The sequence below is a fragment of the Haemaphysalis longicornis genome, unplaced genomic scaffold (assembly GCF_048455015.1).
Source record: "Haemaphysalis longicornis isolate Haplotype H1 unplaced genomic scaffold, Haemaphysalis longicornis Haplotype H1 scaffold_1, whole genome shotgun sequence".
Classification (NCBI taxonomy): domain Eukaryota; kingdom Metazoa; phylum Arthropoda; class Arachnida; order Ixodida; family Ixodidae; genus Haemaphysalis; species Haemaphysalis longicornis.
Window position 1 is genome coordinate 247,190,592 of NW_027526203.1, and position 19,571 is coordinate 247,210,162.

General features: G+C 46.6%; 1 protein-coding gene across 2 annotated transcripts in view; it reads right to left on the bottom strand.

Annotated features, from left to right (window-relative positions):
- Window positions 1–6,633: 6,633 nt before the first annotated feature.
- The window catches only part of LOC144143603 (argininosuccinate synthase-like), a 200,824-nt gene continuing 187,886 nt past the window's right edge, over window positions 6,634–19,571 (bottom strand). For both annotated transcript variants that reach the window (XM_077675444.1, XM_077675434.1), the window contains exons 12-14: window positions 14,497–14,653; window positions 8,892–8,957; window positions 6,634–6,765 (exon numbers count right to left, since the gene is read on the bottom strand). In XM_077675444.1, the coding sequence (XP_077531570.1) occupies window positions 6,690–6,765; window positions 8,892–8,957; window positions 14,497–14,653 (299 nt within the window). In that variant the 3' untranslated portion in view covers window positions 6,634–6,689. The remainder of the gene's footprint in view (window positions 6,766–8,891; window positions 8,958–14,496; window positions 14,654–19,571) is intronic.

Sequence of the window (19,571 nt, forward strand, 5' to 3'; positions counted from 1 at the left end):
ACATATATTAACTTTGTATTTATTTTGCATTATTTTGTCCGCATTCCAAATGCATTTCGAATACATTTACAATGTATTTAAAATGTACCTCAAAAATACGTAAGCCGTGCATGAAAAATATATATTTAATGCATTTTAAATGCATTAAAATTGCTCAGAAAATGTAATTTTAAATACGTGCAAAATGTATTAGTAATGCATTTTAAATGCACAGAAAATACTGCTTCAAATACACTCAAAATGCGTTACTAGTGTATACTAAATAAAACCTAAATACATTGAGAGATACCATGGCAATGTGTCTTAGGTGGAATTGTTAACGTTCAACTAGAAACTATCATATTGTGGTTTCAAAAAGTTTAATAGGCACTAGGCTAAAAATATGCTCCATTGGGAAAATGTAAACCGGCCATGCTCGAAATGCGGGCCAGCAAATGACTGAAAAGAACAGCATGTATGCGCACAAATTGGCAGTTTGAAAGTTTTTTATTGTACACCTCAGTCGAGTGGCCAATTTCGCCAATTACTAAGTAGCAGGAATGAAGGCCTTTCAGCCACCTCGGTAGCCAGCGCAGATGAAGCGTTGTGCATCAGAGTCTTCGTACTTCGGATTCTCCACGCTGGAAATTTCACCAGCAGCTGCAGTGAAAAGAAAATGGGAAAATATTAGTGAAACACTTTTTTTTAGAGGCAAATAAATGTCAAATCAATCAGGCCTTTTCTCTAGCCGTGCCAACGTCCCTCGCGAGCAAGGATTTTTTAGTTTCCCCTTGAAAAAAAAAAAAAAAACCCGCCGTGAAGGACGTAAGACAATTTATGTAATGGTAAGCATAGTTTATATTGTCATGCGGCATCGGATCTTCAATACCATTTTTAAGAAAGAATTGTGGCCGGGAAGGGGGGGGGGGGCTTATGTTTGGAAATTGTCTAGGGATAAAAATTAGCGAAAATTAGGAAAAAAAAAAAGACAGAGCTAAGATAACAACGTTAGCAAACATGCAACAGAGTTCTTAGAGTTATGCTACTACTTCTCTTTCTTAGGCGCTTGAGTTAACTTGAAACGGTGGCAATTCTAGTTTTCCAACTAACTAGGAAAAAACTGGTCTGTGACCTCCCAGGACGCTAATAAAATAAGATAGGCAGTAATCTTATTAACTACAATTATTGTTATGTGTTCCATATTTCGGCGTCACCTTCTTCGGAGATTACGTTCTAAAAAAATAGTGCGCAGCGAAACAATTTAAAAATGCATGGGCACGATTGCAGTAGAAAGCTTACATAAATGTCATTAGATTGGCGTGTGCACTCAACAATGCTTTCAAAGGAACGGCAAAGTAAGGGTATTTCAAAAAACAAGAAAAATTTCACGCTGTCCTTAAAATAACAAGCTCTTATATCGTAGGCACCTAACCGAAGCAATTAAAACAAGCAACGCCAGAACACGTGTATTTGTGCTTGCCCACACATGTAATTTTTTTGCTCTCCGCCGCACATCACCAGCAGGTAATTTTATACTTTTTGCTGTACACAGACAACGTCATCATTTACTTAGGGAGCAACGCGGAAAATAATTGTAAATGCTCGCGTCTTTAACATACAAAAAAATATAAACACCTGTTAGCTTCAGGGACCATCAAGTAAAAATAGTTGCTTCATAAATACTCGTGACACCTAAAAGAAACTCGTTTAAGTACACCCTTTAGACGCAAATGGGAAATTGAGGCTTCTAAACACACAAAGCCGCCAAGCTCCCCATGCTGTTTTCGGTGCCTTTGGGCACATTTCTGAAATTCTCCGGTGGCGTGGTCCAGCGTTAGCGCGTCGGGTTCCGCGTGTCTGTCACTCACGAGCGGCCGAAGGGCCTCTCGGAACGCGCACACGTGTTCGTGAATGCGCTACGAAATGAATACAGCAAGGAGGGAAAAAGTTGCAAGGAAACACAAAAGAGGAAGGGGCCAACGTCCTGAAGTTTCGCGAAGTTTTGGGGGTAGCACTCCAAGGAACAAAAAGAGACGAACCCGCCCGGGGGACCCGTTCCGGGAACCGAGGGGTCTCGCGCAGGGAACTGGTTGCCTGCCTCGAAGTCCCCCTCCCCACCCGCATTCCTTCTCCTTCCTTCCTTTGCTGGTTCTTGGTTCTGGGTGGCGGTAGGAACAGAAACTGATTGTAACTTAGCGGCTACTCTCATACAGTTTGTCTTAGATGGACAAATAATTTGTAGTCCCTGGGCATGAAGCACCTTCGCTACTGCCACATGCACCAAAGATTACGTGGGTCGCTTTTAACACTTTTGGTCACTTCGAAACAGACGGCATAAACTCTTTCATGGCTTTAGTTGACAGAACGGCGACATGCGACCGACAAAAATCGCGAAGGCTGCTCGAATTCCCTCCGTATGGCCCGGACACGCGCATTAGTCGGATGAATGTATGCCACAAACTGGCTTCCTCCCCCGTACGGCGGCTGCTGTGAACATGCGCAGCTGTGAGCGGCTGCTGCGAACCGAAAACAAAAGAAAGCTGCGTCCCTGGATACACTTCGCAAATTTCTCAACCGCGTAAACATGGACGGCGGACTTTCTGTGAACAGGCTGTGCTAAAAACGTTCCCGGCGGTTATGTGTTTAATGCAAGTGTTAGTCCTCAATGAGTACTCGATCTACAAGGAAACTCGTAGCAACAGTCCCCCGTCCACTCAGCAGGGCCGGAGCTAAAAATTAGGCGCAAAAAGGAAAGCCCTAAAATCCATTTTTTTACGTCTTCTTGCTGTCGTTGATTTGTGAGTACATTCCCTTGCACGGCGTAGTTACGGTAGGAAATCTTGCTCGCAGGTGGAGGTAAGCTTAACAACCACGTGCGGATTTCGATTGCAAGGCAAACATACGTCAATTAATTGTAGTGTGACACCGTACGCGCAAATAGCCGGTATATCGTGCTTACCTTGACTAGACGGCCAACGCCGCTGCAACGCGCCGTCCAAGCAGACTGCGTCCACCCGACGACCGCGCGTTGAGGAGTCCGAAAGAGGACAGGCAAAAGAAACGCAGCGAAGGCAGACAAAACGTGAAGGCGGGGTGCGCCGCTCAGCTCGCGCCGCAGGTGCCGGGCACAGAGGAGGAGGTAGTGAGCGGCAGTGAAAGCAACACGGCGCCGAGCTGCTCGCCCTCCCAAGCATAGCCAGGGTTGTCCATCTAAGGCGAATATTTTTCAGAAAAAGAAAATTTTCCAAGCCTCCACAGCGATACCGTTCGATGTTTTTTCTTTGCCGATTGCGTTGGAACACCGCCGCTTACATATTTGTACGCCGAGTTTCTCTCTAATACGCAGAGTTATGTCTGCTTTAGACAGCGCAGTAACTGAGAGTATCTCCTTCAGTTTCTTTTATTATAAGTAAACATCGAGGAGAAATTCTCAGTACGTTTTTTTTATTTGAGATGTATTTTATCCGGCACTTCAGATATGCTTTACGTGGATCTTACAATTCAGCAACTGAAGCAGCGCCTGTAGTGTACTCGAAATGTATTTCGGCAAAGCTTTATGAATACATTTAAAATGCATTTTATATAAGTATTTTTCATGCATTGAGAGTGTATTTCTACCATGTTCGTTCGACAAACGTATAAAGGCATTTGAAATGTATTTCGAATATATTCGGAGTATATTTCCATGCTTCAGCACACTTTTAAAGTATACTCAGAGTGCTGCTCTAAATTTAGTTAGGTAAGTGTATTTTTAAATTATTTACAGTGCATTTACAAAATGATCGTTCGGCGGGAAGAAATACATTTTCAATATATTCTGAATGCCTTAAGCGCACATTCGTGAGGTTCAGTGAATTTTTAATCTATTTGGAGGGTACTTAAAAGCACTGTATTTTTCCCGTATTTTTAATAATGTATTTTCAATATTTACTAAAAATTGAGAAAATGCAATTTTTAATGCACTTAAAATACATTTACAAATACAAAGCATATTTGAAGTGCACTTCAAGCGTACTCGTACGTATTTCAAACGTATTACTTTTCGCTAAGGGCATGGTTCATTGATTAAAATGAGATTTGAGGCCTCGGCGGCGTCTTCTAGCGCTTGTCCACGAGAATGAGTGTGGGCATAGCCCCATGTGGTGCTCTGTGCATTGAAGTCACCACCGAGAAGGATTGGGGTACCGGGAAATTGGGCCATGAGAGCAGGAAGCCAGGCGAAAGAGACGTTAAGTGCTGTTGAATTGACAGGTTTGTAATAGGCAGTGGCCACGATAATAGTCTTACCGCTAGGTAAGCGGGTGTGCATTGCGATGACTTCATGGTTGTTGGAGTTGAATTCGCTAGAAAAAATTTGCTGGGTACCTACGGAGGAATGCACAAGAACTGCAGCGTAACCGGGGAGAACAGAATTGGTAAGAGAACCACGGCGGATGTGATGAGGTATAGAGGGGTTAGAAAACGTGAAATGCGTAGCTACGTGAGGTGTACAACGCGTTTCTTGGAGGAGAATATAGAGTGGTTGAATTTGTTTTATTTTCTGTTTGAGGATAGTTTCTTGTTGACAAGCTTCTGCAGTTCCACTGTAGGGCAGTCGGGGGTGTACCTATTGTGGCTGCTTGGTGGGTCACGATGGGACTTTGCGAGGGGGCTCTTTGGGGGGCTCTTGCTTGGGCAGTTTCTGAATAACAGATTCGATTAGGGTTCTGATCTGGCTGAGTTGGTTGTCAAAATTTCCCTGGTCTTTTTTTCGATCTGCCTGGCGCGCGAGACGCTCATAGTGAATGTCCGTGCGGACAGCCTGGCGGGCAAGTTGAAGAGGGGAGTCATGGAACGACTTGGAGGGTGTTGTGCGCTTGGTGCTGGGGCTACGGCTGGGTCGGTTTTGGGAGGTCAGACGAAGCTTGGAGTTAGACTCCGCGGGAGGCTTTGTTCTGTCAAGGAGGCGGCTTCTGAGCTCTTGGTTCTCTGTGCGGAGTTGGCGATTTTCAGTTCGCAGCTGTTGAATGTCGGAACGCAATGCAGCCAGTTGCGAAAGCATGGAGGCCAAAGTTGCATCCTGGGGCTTACTGGAAGAAGATGCGACGGCATCGGATTGATTCGCCGATGCTGAATTATTTCTAATGCGGTCAGCCCAAGATACACCCCGAAATGCATCGCATTGAGGTTTGTTGGCTGGTGGGGTAGGGATTCTGCTGGGACACGTGTGGTTGAGGGCAATGTGTCCAAATTCCTTACAAGAAACACAGTAAATCTGAGGGCCACAATCATCGTCTTCCGAGTGCGCTTTGCCGCAGGAGGTACAAACTGCCTCTGCCGGGCAGGAGCGAGCCATGTGTCCGACGTTGTGGCAGTTGTAGCAAACTAGCCTCTTGGGTTGGTACGAAAGGCGCGCGAACGTGCTTTGAGAACCATGAATCCACACTTTCGTCGTGGGAGGAGATTCGTCAGCGCTTACTAGCCACTTTCACGAGCAGCGACCGCAAAGAAAAGGCTCAGGCTGTCCTTCAAGCAAGAAATCAGCGCCAGAACGAGAGTGTCACCTTGTACGCCGAGGATATGGTCCGTCTTTGTAGGCGCGCAGATCCCGCCATGACGGACAAGACGGTACACTGGACCTGGCGGGAAGTTCAAACGGTATATATATTGTGAGCATTCGCGACCACACTCCCGGCGGTGGAGAACTCCAGAGGACAATTCCCGCACCTCGTCTTCATGTGTACATACTCATCAGCACCAGCCATGCGGCACTGTTCCATCATCTTCTACGGACATGATCATCATCATCGTGTGTTCTGCGGTGCTTGCGGCTCGAACGCCTCAGTAAACGCCGTTCCTAGCCCTTGTCTCTCAATATATATACAAGGGTCTAGAATAGAATCTGCGTCATCACCAAAAACATTGATGGCATCGAAACCTTTTGAAAGATCACTAGGTGTTTGAATATCGCTGTTCCAATTATGGACGTATACCAACAAACCCAAATGGCAATTCTTCAAAGCTCCTGCTTACGTCCAGAGCGGAGGAAGCCTTGGACACAACTTCCCAAGAAGGTGAGAATAGTAGCATCTTTTGTTCCCTCCATCCTCCTTGCATAGCGCAAAAGTAAACTAGGCAAAAGCGCTTGCTTCAAACCGGATGCAGCCTGTTTTGTCAAAAATGCTTTGAATTAGGTTACTTCTCCTTATAAAAAATATTTAGTAGCGTTTAATGATTTGATGATATAAAATTCTTGTACAATAATTCACAAATTACACGATTGATTTTTTTCGGAAACAGAGCGCCGGTAAAAAGAATCTACGTATAGTAAATCGCACACAGTCCTTCATCGACGCTGGCTGCTGTGTAAGTGCGTCTTTGTTGGACTTCACACGAAAACAAAACATCAGGAGCGTCACCCTCCATGTTTTTTGGAAGTGAACAGGACGGTGTACCTCCATTACACAAGCTGAACTTTTCAAATGTGTCTTTTACTAAGCCTAAGCAAATCCTATGTGGAACGAAGTGTAGCGAAATCCCCCATTTCGTAAGAAATCTCGTGAGTGAGGTAAATGCAAATGCTCACTCCTGGGAGGGCAGTTGGAAATTGAAGTGGAGGCCACAATCAACAAACCTGGTTGAATAAGTTCAGAGAAAAAGAAATGTCACAAACGGAGAGGGTAGTCATCGAGATTTTAATGCACGTGCTTGCTTCATTAATTCCTTGGTATTTATTGTTGAAATCCGGCATGAAGCTCCTCCTTGCGGCTGTGTGGGGCGCTGTTGACTCGGTGCCATTCTCGCAGCCTGCGAGGAGAGAGAAAAAGCATTAAGCTAAGATTCTGCGAAAAGAACAAGAAAGATCTCAATACAGAGCTCCTTGTCAGGCGTCACCACTGGATCAACAACAAAGAAAGAGACCCGCTAAGTTTCGCACTGTATCTGTACGAAGAAAGCTTGACACGTTACACATACCAAGGAATTGCCGAGCGTACGTGCATTGCAGAATTTTCACGACGGACAGTTTCTACTGCAAAACTTTTCCGCGGTTTACTTTCCAGAGAAAGCTGTCCGCGACCAAGCCGCTATGACCTGTGCCGAAATTGCCGCAAGACACCGGCTATGCGCTCAACAGCGTCGTCGCACCGCACTAATTGTCGCGCTTCGGGAGAAAGATAAACGACGAAGATTGCAAGGAGTTGAGTAAAAAAAACGAGAATAAAAAAAAACACGCTTAAAGAACTCGCTGCATGACGACTCTTCGCTGCGTGAACTGTTCGCGAACTATAGAGGGGGAAGGCCGCGATCACATTTTTTAGCACATCCAAAGTGAATGAGTCTAGTTACGACGTTGAGAATTGCCAAACCGCAGTACGTGGAAGATCTTCCCAGAGCCGTATCATATGCGTAGCCCTGAGTATAAATCGACCCCTACGGCGGGCAAGCAGTTATATGCGCGTTTCAGATTTCAGTTTCTTTTCTTTTTTTTTCTTTTTTTTTTTTTGCAAATTCGACGCCCTTGTTTACGTACCAGCGTAAGCGGCCCGTCTATGAAATCGGGGTGACCCTGTCTGAAGGCTTTCGGAATTTGCCATTTATAACTCGCTTTTGCAAAGGTTGATGCTCAGTAGAGCTAGGGAGGGGGCGACACGTGCATGCGACGGCACAAAAACGTTGTCAACCGGTATTTGCAGTTCGACGTACAGTGAGCGTAGCGTTCCTTGGCATCTCGTAAAGCATCTTGAAGGCAAACAAAAGTTAAACCTGAACATAGAACGTCAGGCCTAACGTTTAGCTTGAAGGTCTAACTCAGTCATCTGGTATAGCCTTTGAAAAACGTACCCGTTGCGCTATAGGTACTTCAAGCTGTGGGTACCGGTTTACGTTGTAAGACCTCAAAGCGTGACGTTAGGCATAAGATCCGACATTCCGGCATGTACCCGGCATGTACGCAACAGTTGCTGCTGTTAAAATTGCAAAGTTTGAACTATCAAGCAACAATATACCCAAAGCGGTGTGTCGGACAACGCTTCATAACCGGGAATTTAGGCTGTTGCAGCGCGCCCTGCAACAGGCCCGCTGGGAATTCATTAAGCAGTAAATGAACCCATCATGATCAATCAATCAATTACTGGCAGCGCAAGCACTAGAAGGCTCGACCACAAGAAATATGCGCCAGTACTATGAATCGTGTATGCGTACACTCTAATCCTGGTAACCCATAATGTAACTTCTAAAGGGATGTAACCTGTAAAATAAAAGTTACAATGGATCAATTTTGATGTTTTCTTTATCCCAGTCCATTCTAAGGGTTACAAGCGTGAAGTTAAAAGCGGTTTATAGGTTACATTATTGATTTTCTGAAGCCTAGCAAAGTTACGTACCCATACTGGGTAGCACATATATATACCTGCAATGGGGAAACGGTCAACGCTTTATAAGCATGAATGCATGTGGGTTTCACGCGATTTTTCTTTGTTTGCTCAGCCAAATCGCCTAGTCAAGGCATTTATAAAACATAAAGTAAATTTATGAAACGTCAAATCTGAGCTGCCTGAGTACTCAAGCTCGTCGCTTGGGTACTCAGGCAGCACAGGTGGATTTTTTAACGGGTGATTCCGTTGGACGAAATTCTGCGGGCTCCAAAACGCTTTCTGTAGAGGTAAAGAAAGATGAAGCAATACGGCAAGTTGGGCTAGTTGGTGCATGATCGAAAACTTCAAAGCGCACAAAAAAACGGGAACAAAGAGGAGCGACACACCCAAGCGCTTTGGGTGTGTCCATTGGGTGTGTCGCTCCTCTTTTTTCCCGTTTTTTGTGCGCTTTGAAGTTTTCGATCAAAGAAAGGTGAGAACCACGTCCGACCGACCAGTACAAGCTGTATTGTACTGTATTGTACTTCCCGCTAGCTTACACATATTCTCGTGGCTTACCTGAGTGCTTGAATCTTGATGAACCCGCCGGCGTCGGACGGGGTGTAGTCTCCCTGGACATCCATGCTGCCAATGAGGGAAGAATGACGCGTTTATGGATCAAGCGAAATCAGTTTCAATTTGAGCAGTAATGGGCGCTACTGATATCGAGCGCGGACATGAAACAGACAAGGCGGTTTTGATTTCACCCTATTGTGCAGCAGAGTCTGGTCAGACTGGCCCCACTTTTTATACGATACAAGAACCATGGTGAACCTCTGCAGGATTTCTGGAGCCAAACCGCAGTTATGAGTTCTGCCAATTAGCACATGAACTATCGGCGTCCATGGTGGGGCCAGTACAATACCCGTCCTTTCCCCGGAGAATCAGTGCCTGAGGCATTCCGCTGCTCAGCACGGAGTCGTGCGTGGTGCAGTTACCAGCTGCTCATTTCCTGCTGGTGGCAAAAGGCGAAAATGTCCGCGTGTGCGGGATTTTGGTGCAGCCTAAATAACCGCAGATGTTGAATATTGCAGGCTTAGATTCCGACGGCTGGTCGAGAACCAACATGAACTCTTTGATTCCGTGCGTTTTGCATTACATACATACTTTGAAGTCACCTTTGACTTTTGTTTTAAAGGCTTACGCTTCTTTCGAGTGTATTCATACTGTGCTGCTTCTTTCAACGACAAGATTGAAACAGAGAAATCTCGGTTACGGCAGTCGTTTCTGCAAGCATGCAGAAACTCATGCACATACATGTTGCACAGTTGGTAGGCATCCGGAGAGAGGCAGAGTTCTACGCAGTAACCTGTTATGAAATGTACAGCTGCAATCGTCCGCAGCCTTGTAGACATGTGAAAGAAGGAACTGGCGCTTAGTGGCTCATAGATTATCCGGTCGGCGGGTTTGTATTGTCCATTGCCCGTTTCTGCATTTTCTAGCCATTCCAAATCTTACTGCGTTCGACGTGTTCAAAACGAATTTAATTTCACTTGAAAATGGCTTTCGTTTCACGCTTCTTTGCAGACCCTAGAATACTTTCTAGAACATTCACTCTAAGGCGATCCGGTGGTTCAGCTTCACCCCAATTTACTTGCCGAGCGACCAACAAAGCAAATTTGGTGAATGGCAGCAACATGCGTACTATTAGACTCAAAACATGTTATCTACGCTGTGTAACTGCGCAGTGCAGAACGTCATGCTTGCTTGCATTGCGTAATGCCACAGAGCAGACTGAAGTTTCGAGCTAAATCTTATCCCCGACATCGTCATTCGCAGCACTAATTTCATCCTTGGCTGCGTGGATTGGTCGATCGAGCGCATTGTGGCGAAGCCCCCGCTCCATATGGTCGTTTGAAATTACATTCGAAACAAATGGACTTCCCAATTTTAAATGTCATTCAAGCTGGAAGAATTAAGCTCCGCCGATCTGCGCAATTCGCAGAGGCAGTTGAAAACATGCGCGTCCACCCGCCACGTTTTGGTATCGCTGCTGCTGCCCAGTTTCGTTCTCACAACTTGAAAAAAAAAAAATTAATTTCAAAGTTAAACTTGGCAAAACAAGAAAACCATTGTACGAGGTAAAATTAACTATACCTATAAATAGAGGCGAGCATATTTACCAAATCCTAATTACTAAACGATGTAGGCCATTTGGCTTCCGTAGGTAGATTATTTTTTTTCGTCGTCGGTGTCGAGAGTAGATTTAGGTTACAGTCGTACACTGACTAATACAAAACTATAACATATGAAAAATATTCAAAAATTGCTCTTTCACATCTAAGTTTACTCGTAAATAACTATTTTACTAATTGTGCACATGGCATCAAGAAACATCACCCCGAGAGTGCGAGCGTTCGCGCTTCAAAGGCCTTTGAGAACCTAAAAGGTCGGTGATGATGCTCCTTTAACTTGAATGGCATCCCAACCCAAAGTCTGAAAAACGTCGTGTAGCAGCTCAATGGTGGCATTTGAGTCAAATGTAATTAGGTTTAAAGCTCTTCTAAGCCCCCGTGTGGCCGGGCTATCGGAGTGTTCAATACGCAGCGTAAGCACTCAGGTGCGCAAAACAGTTCTCGCGACAATTCACCGACCATAAACAAATAGCTGAGCACGAGAACGCGGGTTCGATTCCCGGCCGTGGCGGCCGCTTTTCTGATGGAGGCGGAATGCAAAAACGTCCGTGTGTACGGGATTTCGGCACACGTTAAAGATCCCCAGGAGGTCAAAATTAATACGGAGCCCTCCACTGCGGCGCGTCTCATCGCCTGCGTTGCGTCGGCGCGTTAAACTCTACAAGCAATCAAATCAATCATTAAACAAATAGCGTCGCTACAAATGTTAAATGCTACAAATGTTAAATGAATGTAGTTTCTGTTGTTTACCTTACTGCATTAGAAAGTGCGCGCTTTAATTGCAGTTTGAAAATTACGCCTGTTTCACGTTATACAATTGAAGGCTCGTGAACGCATGGATTCCCCGGACCTATCAGCGCTCTAGGCCCACTGTTAGCGCACAGGCTGGTACTATCTGAAATGACACGACTCACTCCGTGCAAGTACTCCTAACGCGATTGAGCACATGTATACGCTTCACATTCTTTGCATTATTTCGTCAATGCTATGAGGAATAAAAGGTTGTTTTGTCGGCTCGAAGCAGGTATTGCAGCAGTGCTAAAGTTGTATCATGGCCTATCTACGTGGTTGTTTCTAAATATGTGCATGCTTTTTATTCTTCTGGTAGCAGTACTAATTCAACAATTCGACAAGTTGTTATCTAGAGTTGGCCCTATTAGACGGCATTGTAGGTTTCTTAGGTTCCACAAATTTCATAAATGCCATAAACATTCGAAACATAGGCAGTGGGTGAAGGCAATTTAACGGCGTCTGCTAAGCTATGTTTCTAATGACGAATACACACTAAAGTTATCCGTAAAGCGAAATGTTACACTGTACCATTCTTGCTGATAAGGCACACATTTCTGGTGTAATTACTCCGATGACTGCCTATACGATATTTGTTACCATTAGCATCGCTGACTCGTTTTATTATGAAAAGTGTAAGAATTTCACAGAAGTTTATCTGCGTCTATTTATTAATCCAGCTTCGCACGGAAACTGTCCTTCAGTGCGTGACGTCCACGCTTTTCTGCGGCAGTTACTTTCGGTAGGATATTGCACCCCCCCCCCCCCTGCACCCCCCATTTTCGCAACGTCAAGAAATCCCTGCTAGAACGTAGTGCAGTAAAAATTCCCTTATAAAATGAAGACAAATGCTCACGATGAATAGAATAAATAGAGACGCTAATTTTTTTGTCTGAAGATTACCTTCAGTCTTGTGCTGCCAAATTATTTACATTGATCCCAAAATCAGGGATTTTTTCTTCTCATTTGTTTATTTCGATATGTGGAATAGTGGCACCCAAAAAGATATATATTCTATAGGGTGCATACTCGCTGGGCTTTCGACCGCGCGGAGGCGCTACCAGCGCGGCGGCGCCGACGCCATATGTGCGGTTGCACTAGTTGCACTATGCCGCGCGGGGAGTGCGTTTCCCGACGCGAAACGTGGTTTGCGGCGTACGGTTGAGAACGTGCGTGTGGACGGTGTTTTCACTGCGTGACTCATGGATTTGCGATTGCCTTGTCGTAAGGAGTAGTCAGCATTGCTTTTGCTTCGAAATTCCGGACGGCGCTTTTCACGTCTTCTACAGCCGCAGACCCGAAGCAGGCCGCACGACGAAAGCAAGCGCGCCGGTTTTTTGTTTGTTTGTTTGTTTGTTTGTTTCGCTCTTTTGAATCGAAGGCTAGGGCAGTGCTTGAAGATGGTGTGACTTCGCGCCACGAAATGCAGCCATCCAATGGTTAGACAGACGCGGTAAGCAGCGTGAACAACACGGTACGTTTCAAGCTCTCGGTTTCATCCCCATGCGCTGATTTCCTTATTTCTTGCACTGCTTCAACCGACCCCGGCTAGAGTTACGAACATCTCTCCCCCCAAGGCTGCGACGATATTAAATGTGATTGTGGCGTGTGAGACGAGGCGCTGTCTTTTTTTTTTTTTTTTTGCCGCTGAGGCATGCTGTGCGCTTTTTGAGGAGTATGAGAGATGGTGAGTTGATCTCGAGACAGCGTTCCGGTGCGTTGAACGCATGCCCGTACTCCACCTCAGCTACCACTAAAGCTGAGCGATTATGCACAGGGTCTGGGTGGAAAAGATCGCAAGGTAAATACGTGATAAAATTAGGCGCGCCGGCGTAGGCAAAGAATAAACCCATGATTTTCAAGTGTTTTCCTTTCGGCGTAGACGAACCAGAAATTATAAGCAGAATAAGATCACGGAGCACGCTTTGACTACTTCAGCGGAGACAAGTGACAAACAAGTGCGCTCTAGTTTGTCACTACATACGTCTTCACCTCTGCGCTGTTTTTTGAAGTAGTTAAGCTTTAGTGTGTTATCTCGGAACACGCTCGGCCATGAGAAGAGTCGAACGCGAGGAAAGAGTTGGATGCCCACAATCTCCTGAGAAGCGGCATTGCATGTATGCGCGTTCACCTCAAAACACTCGAAGTAGCCCATGTTGAGGCTGTGTGACCAGCCTGGTTCGTCTCATCCATAAAGTTGACCGGCTGTCTTAATTTGTGCACATTTTAAGCACTTCGTAATGTTCCAAGCATGTGACGAAGTGCGAGGGGAAAACTTCGACGCCCATCGTCCGGCCCACCTAAAATGAAACGGGCGTAACAGATTCGGTACTGATTAGTCATGCCATCGATAAGCTCAGTGCGAATCCGTCGAATGAAGTCAGACCGTCCTCAATCACTGCTCTATCCTTCACTTCGAAACAGCAAAAAAAAAAAAAAAAAAAAAAGCACAGCGCGCTTGTCTTGTTTGTGCGGCCTGCTTCGGGTTGTAGGAAGCGTGAACGCGCCGTTTGGAATTTCGAAGCGAAAGCAATACTGGCTACTCCTTACGACAAAAGGCTCACAAACCCACGAATCACGCAGTTAAAACATGGTCCACATGAACGTTCTGCCGCAAACCACGTTTCGCGTTGGAAAACGCGCTGCCCGCGCGGCAGAGTGAAACAGCACGTGCATGTATGGTGTCGGTGCCGCCACGGAGGTAGCGCCGCCGTGCGGTCGAAAGCCCAGTGAATACATCCGATAATGCTCCACTGGTGAGGCAGTGAGGAGGGAAAGGGGGGGGGGGGGGGCTAAAAGTGCTGGCTTAGGTGCCTGTTTTGTGTGCGACATTTCTAAAAACATTTCACCCTGTGCCGATGAAGCAAAGAAAGAGTCACTGAAAACGGCTGGAAAGTTGCACAAAGTCATCCAGACGGCACGAAAGACTGTGAACTTGCACTGCTGTCTGGTGGCGTTATTTGTCCGTGCACCATAGAGTTCCTCTACATAGCTTCCTCAGGGAGTGCACCACAAAAACGTCCAGTTAACGGGCTTTGTGGGAGTTTCAACTTTAACGCAGTAAATGCGACTAAGGCGAGGTTACAAACACCACTAATCCACGCATCCCCAACAGTTGCGCCAAGCACGGCGGGCGAGCGACATCTCGGGTTATTACCCGCACCCATAGCGGTACACATGCGTGCCGCACGTAGCCTCACCTAACTAGTTGCTGGTTGTAGAGCGAGTTGGGTGCCCAGCGGCCCCGGATGTAGACTTGGCCCTTGTAGAGACTCAGGCGGACCCTGCCAGTGACGCAGTCCTGCGACGCGTCGATGCACTTCCTCGTGAACTCCGCTTCAGGGCTGTACCAGAAGCCTGCGCGCACGTGACGAGACATCTCTCTGACGACCATCGTCCGAAAGGTTGCCAGTCAGCTTGCCGGACAAGCTTCTGGAAAAATTGCTGTCCAGTTGCCCGCAGGTGGCTGATCCAAAACTGAATGTCTATGTTAACGTAATACGTTTATACGAAGAAGCGCAGTATTGGCGCCCCACGCAGGTTTGGGCACATTACATGTATATATTATACACCATTTTCCATAAGCAGCCGGGAAAGGAGAAATATACTCGCAAACCAGTTCTCTTGGCGGCCGGCGCGCCTTCCGTTTCCGGCGGACCAGCGTTGCCTGTGCGCGCTGGGCTGCTAACATCGCTCGGCGCGCTGTTGCTCCACTGCGTAGATTAGGAGTGTTTCGTACTGTGTGCTTAGTTTTTACGGAACTTTCAACTGTTTTAGCCAATGCTGCAATGCCGTTTAAGACGCAAACGTCGCTTGGCCAGCTCTGTGCAGGGGTGCGGTTATCGAACAACCAGAGAAAGCGAGAAAAAGTCGCCGACAGCTCGCATCTGCACGACACTGCCTGGAGAAAATGCAGTGTGGTTGCGACGTGTTTTTGCTGCATCGCTTCCCAACGGACACCGAGTTGAGATATCGGCGGACTCCGTTGATAAATTGCAACGACTTTGGACCAACGACCAACTCTAGGGTTTGTTGGGTGCACTAGGACGGCAAGTAGACGGAGCAAGATCCATTTATCACACGCAAAGCTGCGACAGGGAACGGAACCCCCTGAAATGTAGAAGTAACTTTATCCTTTACAATACACCAGTGATTGATTGATTGGTTGATTGATTGATTAATTGATTGATTATGGGGTTTAACGCGCCGACGCTTCATAGCAGATGAGGCGCGCCGTAGCGGAGGGCTCCGGATTAATTTTGACCACCTGGGGATCTTTCACGAGCGCTGATACAATACAGCATTACAATAACTTCTGGTTCCTTGAAGTCAATTTAAAATACCATATTTTGTTTGGTCATTATAGCCGATTGGCATTAAACAATCCCCTTTTCATCTAATCAACCTTTACAATCACGGCATTTTGTTTACTCTTTTTCAGGCGAGCATAAAGGATAACTTTCTCCATTGCACACTGCTGGTCGATAGCAGGATAAGCAGGCAGCCCAATGTGGAAACGCAGCTCGAAATACGTGAACGCTTCATTTGGAAAATAGCTCAACCTGTTCACAACGAGGTCAAAGGAAAAGCTTTTAATCCTTTTGCGTTGTCACAGAATCTAAAGTACTACAAAGAAATTGCGCCAATCCAGCCTGTGAATGTGGTTGGAAAGCAAAGCTGTAAACGGCACCCACAACGATTACCCATGCGACATTTAAATTCACTCACGTCGTACTTGAAACCAGAGAGAAGTGAAATGAACTTAACCACATCCTATATTACTTCTAAGAGATATTCTTCACTCTAAGAAATCGGGGGAGCAGTTGAAGAGTCCAACCGTCATTGTACTCTTGCAAGCGTTGGTGGACTCCCCTCGAAAGCTGCGGGGAGTTGGATGCAATGCTCGCTCCCCATGAGGAGGAGAGCAAAACTGACCGCGTACTCTTCTCGTGCGCGGCGGAGTGCAGCCCCTGTTCTGCTCCCGCACCAGTGAAAAGTAAACCTGCGCATCGTCTCCAATCTCCAGTACGAAGAGTAGAATTGCAATTTCATTCTTGTCCAGTGCGGGAGTAAGCATGGAGATGCACTCCTGCCATCTGCGCACACCAACTCATCAGCGATGTTTTATTTGCATACGAATATATTATATAAAGCGGTTGTGTAAAAAGCGCCCGATTACTTCTGCCGCGAATTCTAAACGTGCAAGAGTATGAATTCGTGTAACGATTGCTCGCAGCGTTCAGTGGCGGCAGGCGGCAAACCGATGGAACTAATCTACGGACCGCTGCAGACGGTCGCTTTGAAAGAGTTTGATAGACGTACGCTTGTCCCGCGCCTAGTCGAGCTAAAAAAACGGATTCTGCAAACGGATTCTGCAAACGGATTCTGCAAAAAACGGTTCTGCAAAAACCTACACAGGCGGTGAACCCGCCAAGGCCGGACGGGCGACTTACAGGCCGCGCCAGACCGTGATGTCAATGTGCTACGAACGAAGTGGGCTTTCAAGCAGACGCTTCGTGCAACATGGGAAGTTGGACCTGCCCTTATCGTCATACTTGCTTCGACACAGTATACGACGCGTGTTGGCTAACTGTTGGCCGCTTGTGCGTCAGCGCGACATCATGCACACGCGAGCAAGTCGTATATTCGTTCATTCGTGCGTGCGTGCGTGGTACTAGTTTTTCTTTCGGACGAACATCACAGCGGCGACAGCGCTGAGGCCGATTTCGGAACTATGCGCACTGTGTAGCGATGCGCGCGCTATGGCCGGACTGTATCCGCGGCCGTCGCAGGCTTCGCGCCTTGAGCTTGGGATCTTTCGCAGCTATTACGACCTTGGATTTATCTACCGGACGAAGAAACGCTGGCGGGAAGTAGAGGTAAGCCATCAGTTAACCTCGTATTCTTGTCTTGTATATTTAACGAAGCAGAGTTACTCTCGGTACTTCGGTCCGCGGAAGCGGTTAGTCCTAACGTTTTCGTGACTGATTTTGACTGTTGCTTAGTTTTGAAGGCCGGCTTTTGTATCCGTGTGCAAACAGCGTCGATTCTTGCACCGTTTCAATCCCTTTGATTCGTGAAGTGTTGGTATCCTTGCGGAATGTTTTCGCAGGTAGGAAGCATGGTCGCGCGAGTAGTCGCAGCGCTACGCTGTACTCTTAGCTCGGCGGCTAGGGTTGGAGTGGCGGCCGTGCAGTAGCTGTGGCTACCTGCGCGGCTCCAAAAAATTGCGTACAATAGGCTGAGTGATAGGAGCGCGTCTAGCGCGTGGTAGTCACTAAATTACAATAATTTTAGTGACCGCCGCGCGTACAGCAGCAGACTGAAATGCTGTTCAGACAAGTTTTTTTACGTTTTGCTTGAGGGCAGGATGGACGGAAATGGGACTTTTGGGGGGCGTACTCACCGCACTGTTAAGCGGTACTTACATGCGTCTAAGGCGATGAGCGACGCGAGAAACCACACTCAGTGTGTACGGCAAACAGGTATGTGCGACACAGACAAGCGAAAATTTTTTACACAGGCCGCTGACGGCGGCGACAGCGGCAGGCGACGGGCCGTCGCCGTCGCGGGTTTATTCCCGGACAGAAGCAGCCCACAAGCGAGCGGCAGCAACGACGACGAAGGGCATTGGCAGCAATGCATTACTTTTTTTCGTTTGTCGCTGTCGCCCACACTGTTTGTTGTACCCATTACATTACTTTTTTCGGGTCAGTTGTCGCCGTCGCTCGAGCGTTCGAGCGTTCTGATCGTTCAAAACTAGCCTATTGGTTCTCATCAATTGTTGCGATCTGCAGCGTGCATGCAATGAAGCGTACTCGAGAATGAAGAAAACACTAGCTATATGACCCATTAGCAACTTTTCCACGCTAGTCTTGTGAACGTATAATTGGCCCTACGTTGCAGTCGGCTGAGGACAAAATCCAATGCAAATTATTCAGGGATTATAACCTTACAAAAAGAGTTATGTTTCCTTAAATTTTGTGCAATGTTTTTATACCGGGAACGATGGCGGGGTAAACAGTTGAAGCTACGGACACGTAAGCACTAATGGGTTTGGGGCGCAGTGCGTAAGCAGACAGCTGTAGGGCGCGCTGTCTGACATGAAATTGGCCAAGTGGTACAATGAGCGTGGTGGCATCCAAGGTCACCACATCCGCACCCGCATTGGAATGCCATACTGCGCCAAGCAGTATGGCATTCCAATACGGGTTCAGTGCGTGCTCTCGGCGCAAAAACTAATCTATCACCCAATAAACTTCATTTAACCTTGTCAAACTCGTTAATATTTTTTTCATTGTGGAACTTACCTTTGCTGTCCCCCTCTTTCTGTCTATGTAGGAACCACGGGAAGACGCTACTTGCCCGAAGATTTTTTTTTTTGAGAGAGAGGGAGAGATCCCCGAGGCGTCAGCAGCAGTGGCCGTCGCATTCAAGACACTTCTCCTCACACCCTTGGACATCGTGGATGGGTTCCCATTGCTGCTGTCTGTGTTTTGGCCGTTCATTGTGTAATACGCTTCAAAGGCGAAGCGCACCGTCTTGCTTCTGTATACCGTTACTTTGGCTCAAGCACGGTGCCCTGGTCGGTACTGTTCTGAAGGCCGCCACTAAGCTCGAACGTGTTTGTTTTTTATAGCAAGTTATGCCTTTTTAAATCTTACTAGCGCATCCTCATTTGAAAACCACCCGCCTAAAAAACCCAGTTGGAATGTTTCCTGCGGTTCCCTATTGTACCACCAAAATATATCTTGCAAAGTTGCCGTGTCAATGGCTTTGTATCTTTGTGTTGATTGCACCTTGTAATGCGTTAATAGTAATCCACGCTGAATTGTTTTAGTCCCAGATTTTTCTTTCGCAAAATTTATTTGTAAATATTTTTTATGTGTGCTAAATAAGAGCTGGCTTTTCCAGTCCATGTGAAGCACTCACTGATGTACTAAGGCCATTTTGTTTTATGTTAATACTGTTAACTATTCTCCCACTGCTGTATTTATACCAGGGTGTCGAACCGGAACCGAACCGAACCGAAAACCGGAACTGAACCGGTATTTTTGCCGGAACAACCCGAACCCGAACCGTTATTTTTTGAGCGCGCTGAACCCGAACCGGAACTGAACCGAAAAAAGAAATAACGGTTACCGGTTCATGCCGAAACGGTTTGACCCTCCGTTGTTGACACTGCACAGTCAATGCAATTCAGGCCTTTTTTTCTTCCACGTAGGTACCATCAACTTCGGAGCCGCTCGCGCACTTTCCCCTCCAGACAATTGAA